A 10,542-nucleotide genomic window follows, 5' to 3' on the forward strand; every position below is an offset into this window, starting at 1 on the left:
TTCAGGTTACATCATCACATTTAGAAAAATCATTATGAAATGCACTTTTATAAGTAGGAATCTGCATTGGTAGTACAGAAGTCATATTGATGATAAGCATCGTCCTTTTCAGAGTTACTTTTTTATTATTTTTTTATTTTTTCTTTCTTGCTACAAATACTATCACACCTCAACTTTTTTTTTCCAGGTTTCAGAAATCTACATCTGGATGACCAAATGACCCTTCTGCAGTACTCATGGATGTTCCTAATGGCTTTTGCTTTAGGATGGAGATCATACAAACAATCAAATGGAAATCTCTTGTGCTTTGCACCAGATCTGATTATTAATGAGTAAGTAAGAAATGAGTCATTTTTCTACGTTTATCGGGGAATACTAGAATCCACGCAGTCTTTCTGTGTTTTGTACGTGAGAGGTGAATCACTGGGTAGCAAGCTGTTGCAGAGATCACAAATCAGTTTGCCATTTGCAGCATTGTTTTTCTTACAGCAGATTGCTTAGTTTTTAAATAGGTCAAATGAAAGAGCAGTCTTTTAGATATTAAGTTTATTTGTATACAGAATATTTGTGGGAGATGTTTGTACTGAAATGTTCCATATTGTGCCTGTCTCTGCACCATTCCTTACAGTCATTCATTTCAGTCAAGCCAACAAAGTTGAAGCCGAACATTTATCTGGGTTGGAGAGATAAGTTCTGCAAATTGCATAATGTGCTGTATGCTTGTTGCATAAAAGTAATAGTATGGTCCTTTTAGTTCCACTGAATTATTGAACAGCTAAACATTTATATCTGAGCCTGCTTAAAATTTGACTGAAAAGACGTGGTTGCAAATGGAAAAACTTGTGTGTTTTATTTTGTTTTTGAACTTTGGTAGCAGTCTTCAAGAAAAAATGAATTTGCTAGAATAATTGGATATCTTTTTTTTTCACACTGAACATTGTCTTTCTTGTGTTTTTCAAAGTGGTGTTGTGTGGTAATTGTGTTGTAGAGGACTGAAAGGGAATTCAGGACTGTGGAGGTGATGGATAGGAGGCTTAATTTGAGTTGCAGTGGGTATAAACACTTAGTGCAGAAATATGCACAGTTATATTACTTTCCAAAGGTGTAGCAGCACAGCAGATCAGGTTAGGTTATGTCTTTCAGTCTGGAGACCAAATGCTCTGTCTCAAACCCTCTCCCATTAGGACGTGCTCTGGCATTGGTCCTGATGGACTTTCTTGCTGTGTTTTTACTTTGAAGCCATTTCAGCAATTGTGTCCTTTGACTCTTTTTTTTTTTTTTTTAAACAGCAGTTTCTTCAACAGGCAGAACTCTGTCTGAGCAGTTTGTAATAAACTTTCCAAGTGGTCTTTAGGTCTTGCAATTCCAGTGATGCTAGCAGTATCTATAAAGTTTGTTGAGACATTTAGTCTGTACTCTGAATTGATTGCTGAAACTGTTTTGTAGATCTAAATCTTAGAGGTTGCTGGCCAGAGCCATTCAAATTCTAGTTTGCCCATCTGCCGGTTCCAATTAATACGATGCTGTTACTATGGATTTGCCATTCTTTTTTCGTGAAATGATATTGTCCATTGGTGGGGACAAACTATTAAGTTCAACTACGCAGAACCTTTGGCTCATACAATCACAAAACTTCATCACCATGACAATTTCACTGACAGTAATTTGAAGAGAGATGCAGGTGACAAGGTGTTACTCATGTCTCAATTTTCCTGTCTTTGCAGGTAATGCTAGCCCCTTTGGCATGTTTTGAGGCAGTAGTCATAATATTTTTGTTCCTATTGTACTTCAATACATGAGCTCCTGAATCTTTTTTCCATTTAAAAGAAAAAGAGAAAAGTAATCTTTGCGTTTTCTTTGTGATTAGCCATTTATATTTCAGACTACTTCTTTGTTTTCATTTATTCACTTTAATGTATTTTTCATATACAAGCCTGGATAAATATTTACAAGCTTAAATAATTTCCTTACAATAATTATATATTTTTAAAAAAAGGCAGGAGGGCAATGTATGCCCATCTGTGTGCTTATATTCTACTAATTTTGATCAACATATCTCTGAAATAAAATAGCTTCCACGTGGTGGAATCAATTAAAATAATTAATATTCTCACTATTAAGCATGATAGCATCTAATTTGCTACAAGTCAGATCTCCTGTGGTTTTATCAATTGGTCAAAACCACAGAGCTTTACACTTAAGTATGTGCCAATACTCTTTAAAATAATAAAAAAAAAAAAGGCAAGGATAATCCTATTACAGTCAGTGTTAATTCTCAATTTTATTTGAGTTACAGTTCTGTTACATGAACTGTTTATTAAAATGACATTTGTTTTCAATAAAATAGGTTGACTAAGAGAACTGCAGTTTCTTCTAAGTCTTCCTCCAGTGTGCTACAGGTTGCCCATAAAACTCTCTCTGGTCATAACTTTTTATGTACTACTCCTCAATAAAATACAGCCACCTCTGAGTTAAACATGACAATTAATGAATAATATATAAAAACACTACATGAGTTACAAGAAGTTGGAGAAGCACAGTACCTGTGGGAAATCCAGAAGGATAGTGCCATGGGGGAAGCATGACTGATGCTAAAATCTAAAACAGTGGGTAGGGCAAGAGGGACATCATGTACAGCAAGAAAAAAAAATGCACAGAGCAGGTATGTCCACTCTTTCTGCTTAATACATCATTGAAAAAATAGTACTTTGGTACATAACATTTCCTAAAAACCATGCAGGAATTTACTCAGTGCTGTTTTCTGAGATGCATCACAGTCATCTTTCACACAGCCCACCCCCTTGCTGCCCTCCAAGCCTCTAAGCTCTTCTTTAAGTATTTCAGATATTCTAGAAGCAGGTCCAAGGTAGAGGAATAAGATAGCTCCATGTGATGTAAGAATTAGATGTTTGTTAAAACCCATTGAGCATCTTAACTGAAGTAGGCAAAGTAGCATCCTCTAAAAGTCAAAACAGCTCTATTGTTTGATAAAGCTAAAAGCAATTGTAATATTTAACAGTATTGTGGTGAATTGCCTGGAATAACTGGGAAGCAAGTTCTCCTTTTAAAGCTTGGTTGTAATAAATACAGTTAGGCATAGGTGTTGTGTGTAACAGATGCATCAGAATCTTTTTTCCTGAAATTTAGTATCAAGGTCATTTTCACAGTTAACTAAAGGTGTCTGTATCACACCTTTGCTTTGTTCTCAGTAGCTTCAGATCTGTGCATGCAGATAAAGAAGTATAAGTTGTTCAAACTTGTAATTTTCAAGATCTGCAAATGACACTTCTGCATTTTTATTTGTAACTAAGGATTTGTTCTGGCTTCATATCTATTAATTCCAGTTTCAAAGCATTGTTTCAGTTGAGGGTTAGAACAAAATGATGTCTGTATTTGTGTTTTATTTGAATAGAGTAATTCCCAAGAGGTGGTCTGTAGCTTCATCCTTAAAATTGATGATGTACTTCTTTTTCTTAAATGGAAGTATAAAGAAGCTGAGAAGTTGGCAACAACTTCAGGCCTGACCTGAGGCCTTGTGCAGACCTGCATCATTTCAGCCTTGCAGAATAGCAACAACATGAATGAGTTTTTAATAGTTGAATAATTTGAGTTCACACTACCAAAAAAGTATCACATTATGCTATAACTAATAAATATCTCACTGAGTATATGGAATTGTGCATATTTAAATCTATAATTACCGTTTTAATATACCTAGCCTGCATTTCACCCCCAAAATAATTCCTATAGCATTTGCTGTGTGCAGAAGGGTTCACTGCATGTGTCTGTAGCAATGTTTCCATTTCATGCACTTATGCTTGAACCTGTACAATGAAGCTTTTAATATGCATGTTTGCAAAACCGAAAAAGAAAACAGAAAAGATGAGCTTCTGATGATGCAGCTGTCATTTCTGCAAGACTGTAAGTCAGTTTGTCATCCTTCCTTCCTCTGATCTTTCTGAAGTCGTCACTATTCCAGTTAATCAGAGCCTTGAGATGAAAGCCGCCCTCTTTCCTCAACTCCAGCTCGCAGATGCCCATCAGAGGAGGCAGGGAGGGTGGCAGTGGCTGACCCGGCCAGTTCCAGTGTTAGCAGTGACGGATAAAGGACACCTGAGCTGGTGCTGGTAAAGCAGGGCAGGAGAAGGGGAAGCATTTGGTGTTCCTTTCTGGACAACCCATCTGTTGGGTGGCAGTGACTGCTGCCTCCGCCTCCCACTTCAGTCAGTAGAAAAGCTGCTGCTGAATCCCATAGGTGCACCTTGGGCCTCCGGGGTGTAAAATTGGCATTTCTTTCCCCAGCTCTGCACAGGGAAAACACTACAAAGCAGCCATTGACAGGCTTTCATCTCCCAATAGATAAGGTGGGAAAAATGTTACTGGGCTCTTAAGGCAGGGGGCAAAAATGTATTTTAAGTTAGTTTAAGACTTTGGAAAATAGTTTAAATTCGCATTTCTGTACTTCATTTCTGGGTAGAAACAATATGCTTCAATGCATTTGTGTGTGAATAGCCAGTGAACTCACATTTTATGTTTCAAAACAGGAAAAGTGTTTCTTTTAGCTGTGTTTATACAAGATGGCAGTTTCTATGTATTATGTATTATATTTTATATATATAAAACCTTGATACAAGTTGTTGAAAAGCTTGGCAGCTCAATAAATCCTAGGCTTCAGGCCATCGCTGAGTATTTGGAGACTGTAAAAACCTGCGATTTTGTAGCTGTGTGTAAATGTTTTCCATGCCCTGTGACTCAGAACACACTTTGAGTGCAGTTGGCACTAGGACTCCGTCAGCTCAAAGCCTCCACTCGTGTCACATGTACGTGCACTTACAGTGAGGAATGCACAGTTGCGTTCATCAAGTAGCAAATGTCTTTTCATTGTGGCCTAGCTTTAGAAAGAAGTTTTTGAAAGTTACATGTTTTAGGAATTTGATTATGTTTACATCACACGTCATCTTAGCTCTTTGCTGTTCTTAGATTTGAGGTCAACTGCTTGATCACATTTGTCCTTATAAAATTACATGCCATACCAAATACCTGTATTTGCCTTATTTGAACAGAAAGAAAATAACCATTAATTACGGTTTTATAAGCAAAGTTTAATCAGTTCTCTTATTCCCAGAATTTTTTGAACATTTCTTTTGTAACGAATTCTGTGAAATCTGTATTGTCCGATTTTTCAGAATACCAGCAGCTCATTTGCTCATTTTTCCCTCTATAGACTGGGCTGTACTGAATGATTCAGCAGTGTTGAAAACTACATGCTTTTATCAACACACATCCCACACACATGCATATGGACGCCAAGTGTAAATTACATGGGTCTCATTCATCCTAAACCTAATGCCCGACTTGCGTGTTCTTTTTCTATTTGCAAAGGCAGGGGAAGATTAGATACTTTCAAAGATTAGCGTTTCAAATCAGCCTAGGTTTGCAGTCACTGGGGCAGGATCACTACCGAAACGATAATCTGCCATTAGCCAGCTGCTCGAGTCTCTACTTTATTTCAAGGGCTGCCGTTCACATATGTTGACCCGTTGTGCTGTCTGGTGCAGCACTCTCTCCCTGGCCGAGTTGTCTTGTGTCCCCCCAGGCCTCAGCACATTCTCTGCTCCCTCCATCAGGGGTTTCTGGGCTTGTTTTTGGGGTATGGCTTTCAGACCTCGGTCTCTCTGGATGACCAGGGCTGGCGGTGGTCAGAGCTTTGCCTGAAGAGCACGAAGTCGGGGCGGTTCTGTGCCAGATGCGGCCTGGGCAGGGGATGTACGGGGGGTGTCGGGGTCTGAGGGGGGTCTCTGAGGCCTCTTCCCTCTGTCCCCGCAGGCAGCCCCCCGGGTGCTCGGGCTCAGACCTGCCCGCAGGCAGGCGTGCTGTGTTTTGCTCTCATTTTTTGAGGAATGCCACTTGCATAGGTTTGTTATTACCAAAAATCTGCCCAAAATGTCGTCATATAGATTCTCAGACTTGCGGCGATGATTATGTTTACAGCAGATGGAAATAAATGACAGGCTGACCCATTTCAAAATATTTATTTTAACCTTTTGCCTAGAAATGGTAATACTTTTACATGAGGAAAACTGCTGAGCCCTGACATGGAATGTGTTTGAATTACCCAACTGGAAATATGTGAGATGCCCTCTGATACAACCCAAAGGGGTTAGCAGATCGTTTCCAAACAGCCAACTGCTGTAAGCTCGTGGCCTTGTGTCAAGTACCCTACAGCTGACCACTCCTGCCTCATGCGTTGTCTTGTGAGCGCTTTGTGCCCTCGCTGTGCCTCCTTGGTTGTTGAAGCCCCACACAGCGCGGGTGTTTGAGGCCAGGGATGTACGTACGTGTGTGGAGCTATGGGTACTGCTCCGTGAGGTACTGCTGCAAGCAGTCCTGCCACCTTTCCGAAGGCACTGTTCAGCAGCTTGCCTTCCTCTGGAAATGACGGGTATTCTAGACTTATGCTTGGTTTTAATATGGTGTAAATGGCTTGTATTTCTCTCTTTTTGAAAACCATTCTGAATTCTTACTATTCTTAGGTTTTTGCCCCTTGCGAAAGGTACGTGTTTCTTGTTTTGACTTAGGGTTTCTTAAGATGCTTTCCAGCATGCTTGTAAGGTTCTGTTACACATTTTATTATATGTACCAGCTCTTGCAGGGATAAGGAAAGGAGAACTGAAAAATGATAGCAACTTTGGAGGAAATAATTTCAAAAGCATTTTTTTTCTTATACTTGGATTCAATATACTTGGATTCCGTTTTGTTTGTTTCTTTGTTTAGATTGTAGTATTGAACAGGAGATGTTGAAGGACGTTGATCTGTTAGATCGTGTCCAGAAGAAGGGCCACAGAGATGCTCGAGGGGCTGGAGCACCTCTCACTCATGAGAGTTCCTTGGAGAAAACTGAAGATTCTTTTGCTATAAGACAGATAAAAGTACTTAGCTTGGCATCTGCAGCTGCAACCCCCACCACTTTTGAATGAAGCATGGAGAAACTTAGTTCAGTGTGTAGGCATCTCAAAATTCTAAATCTATTTTTTTTCTGCTTATTTCTCAGGCAGAGAATGAATCTACCCTGTATGTACGAACAATGCAAACATATGCTTATGGTTGCCCGAGAGCTATCACGGCTTCAAGTCTCCTACGAAGAGTATCTCTGTATGAAAACGTTGCTTCTCCTCTCTACAAGTAGGTGAATAGTTAAATACCTATGTGGACGGTGTAAGTTTCACTTGCCAGTGCCATGAAATGTGTGTGTGTAGTTTTATACCATGTCAGGTGTCTGATAGCAAATTAAAATCAAAATGTTCTGCTTGGCACCTCACCTTATAGGGTTACTGAAGAAAGTTCTGCTTCTAGCAAATACAAGACATTCATGCTAAGATATTATAGATGGTATTCAAAGTTTTGCAACTCCAACAGAGAGGCCTAAACCAGAGACTAGCTGAGCAGTCCGGGATGCAAAGAAGTGGGCAAAGCTATGACTTCATGCTCATTTAAAAATAACTAAATAAATCTATGAGCAAGTTCTGATCCAGTGAAGCAGATTCCTCCCAAAAAAAGTTACTGAACTGTCTCAGAAGGTATTTAAAAATTGTTAAATACAAGTACGTTTTATATTACAATAATTGTGAAATGCAACTTTGTACCTGTATCTAAAAAGTAAATGGTGGATTTATGATAGATATCTAAGCCATTTATATAATACTGCATGGTGCTTTTATATGCCTTTCAGTCAGATGAGCTATAGTGAAAACAAGTAAAAATTGTTTTGACTGTATTGCATGAGAGGTCAAAGTCAAGCACCAAAATAGTCCCTTCCTAGACCATACAGAAAAGCTTCTAATAGAAGCACTATGTAAATATTTTTATAGTGTTATTTCTACTTTGTGTTCATATTCATTAGTACCTGGTGATTCTTTCTCCTCTTCATGCACTGTATTGTTGTGACTCCCTGATGAGCCTCAGCTTTAACCCTGGCTCAGCTGCAATCCAAAGACCTCAGTGCTGAGACTCTTGTGTGTGTGCATAGGGGTAGGCATGAGCCGACGACTGTGTCTTGCACGCTTCAGGCTGTCTGAACAGCTGAAGCCGTGTGCCTGTCTGCACTGCATGGGGACTGCTCAGCCAGAGGGCTGAGAAAGCTTCATTTGAGGTGATGATTGTAGTTTTCCTGGAGCCTTCACTTCTTCTGTTAGACAGAATTAAAAAAATAATAATAATAATTTATTTTTTGAATATAATGACAGGTATGGGAGTGTGCCTTGAAAGCATCCAGTAAAAGCAACAATGCAAGAAAAGATTTTTCAGCACAATGCTTTTATGTGATTAAAAGTATATATTTTTAGGAGCTTGAATAGCACCAAGGGCTCAAATGTTCCTTGTCTTTATAAGGAATGTTTATATTTACAGAAACATATAAAGGATGTTCACAAGGAGTAATAGGCATTAATTCTTGTACACAAAGCATTGGTAGCTTTGGGCTTTTACCTCCTGAAAGCAGGAGGATCCAGTAACCAACCCGCTATGTGCTGGGAGCCCCTGGGTGCTAACTGGGCAGCAGCGTGGTGTGTGTGGAAGCGAGGTGCCGCGTTAGCACCTCCTGTGCTGCTGGAGCCGGCAGCAGCGCTCCCGGGCCCTTCACCTCGGCGGCCTGGCAGCGACCCGGCCAAGCTCCGCGTGCCAAGCCCCGAGCTGGGACAAAGGTTCTTTTGAAAAGAAACTTTTCACAGTGTTGCTGTGGGTTTTGTAAGAGCTTGAAACTTCGCTCAAACGGAAGATTTAAAGCAGTTTTTAAAATCTCTCCCAAAAATTCCTCAAGTGTTTTGGATGTAAGGCAGGCCAACTTTCCTACAGGAATTGGAAATTTCCTTAAAGGAATTTCCATGTCAGAAGTGGGAAGGGAGCTACGTTAGCAGAATCGAGCCCATTCACAAGTAATGTATGACGAGAGCTGGCATTGACCAGCAGAAGGCTTCTTTGTTGTATTTACGTTGAAGGACAATGCGTTCTCACATTTCTTCCCAAGTACACATGTTGTGTAAGGGGTACACTGCGGCACTTCTGAAAGTTGAACAGCTGAAATTTGTAGCTTTTTAAATCCATGACTTCACAATTTTGATTTTTGTTTACTGTACGTGTTTCTCAAGAGAAGAGGAAGAGGAGTAAAACAGGAATTCCGTGCAGGTGTAGACACACAGCTCATACACCAATGTACCTCGCAGACCTTTTCCATATAAATTAGTGAAGGAACTGTTGGCAGTGACACGTTGTCATCTTCTGTGTTGGCCGGGCAGATAAAATACTTCAGAGTAACGTTGAACAGATGCTGACAGTGCAGCGAGGGTCATAGTTTCTGAGGAAGGGATTCTGCTTTAGTGGCCTCTTTCCACTCTTTTCTCCCCTTTTCCTTTCAGTCTGCTTTGTCTCTGTTTCCTCCTCTCCCTATAGCTCTTTTCATTCACTTCACCAAGGTGATCAAAGGCTTCAAAGCCAGCACTTTGAGGGCCACTCGAGTCCCTGCGCCTGATGCATCCTGATGCATTTGCAGTTTACTTGTCCTTGCCTATAGAAAGACCTGCACAGTAGGAGCACGTAGGAGTAGGAGCACGTAGGAACGGGGGCTTAACCTTGACTTGAATTGACTGAATCCACTCCTTGGTCCCCACTCCTTGGTTCCCACAGCTTCCCACACGGTGAGAACAGGAATCCCCAGCCCCAGTGCTTCTTTGTCAGGGCTATTCCAGGCCTTGGTGGTGTTACCTCTCTGCTCTGGTTCTCTTCTCTTTATTTGTTTTTAGGTTACCTGTGTTATTTTTTATTACTATTTTTCTTTTGCCAGCAGTCTTGTGCTGTTTGTTCAACAAGTCATCTGTCTCAGTTGCATCTATTTTTTTTCCTCGTCTCTCAGCTGCCATTTCATTTCTTAAATGAAAACTTAGTCCTTTTTCATTTGGTCATTTTTGTGTATCTAATGTAATGTAGCTTAAATAATGATGCAGTTCATAGGTATTATATATCTTAAAGGTTCATGTCAATGTTACAGTTCCTAAGGAAGGCCTGAAGAGCCAATCTTTGTTTGAAGAAATTCGTATGACATACATAAAAGAGCTGGGAAAGGCCATAGTGAAAAGAGAAGGGAACTCGAGCCAGAACTGGCAGCGATTTTATCAACTGACTAAACTGTTGGACTCTATGCATGATGTAAGTTCTCAAATGAATGCTGTAAAAGTTCCAGATAAATAGTCTGGGTGTATGGCAGGAATCTCCTGTACGTGTTTCATTTAAACAATAAATATGGGGACTGGGAGGATGGAGGTGGTCCTGCTCTCCCGCTGTCTAACTAGCCTAATGGAAAAAGGTGAACTTTGTGCTTTCAGAGCACTTTTGCAGTGGACTCCGTGGCAATTAATTCTATAATTTATGTAACTTTAATTTAAAATGTAGTTTTTAAAGATGTTGTTGCTTTAAAATGGAGAAACTCTGGAATTTTAAGTTATTTTGGAATAGTAGGGGAGATATTTATGTTCATGTTTAAAAGCAGGATTA

General features: G+C 39.9%; 1 protein-coding gene across 3 annotated transcripts in view; it reads left to right on the forward strand.

The window, feature by feature from the left end:
* NR3C1 (nuclear receptor subfamily 3 group C member 1) overlaps positions 1-10,542 on the forward strand; it is a 66,188-nt gene that overhangs the window by 50,673 nt on the left and 4,973 nt on the right. For 2 of the 3 annotated variants that reach the window (XM_084535792.1, XM_084535793.1), the window contains 3 exons: positions 188-332; positions 7,052-7,182; positions 10,040-10,197. In XM_084535792.1, coding sequence (XP_084391918.1) covers positions 188-332; positions 7,052-7,182; positions 10,040-10,197 — 434 coding nt within the window. Of the gene's footprint in view, positions 1-187; positions 333-7,051; positions 7,183-7,326; positions 8,265-10,039; positions 10,198-10,542 lie in introns of those variants that run through there. The other variant, XM_084535794.1, reaches the window with a different exon arrangement.

This window comes from Aythya ferina (assembly GCF_964211825.1).
Source record: "Aythya ferina genome assembly, chromosome: 14".
NCBI classification, from domain to species: Eukaryota; Metazoa; Chordata; class Aves; order Anseriformes; family Anatidae; genus Aythya; species Aythya ferina.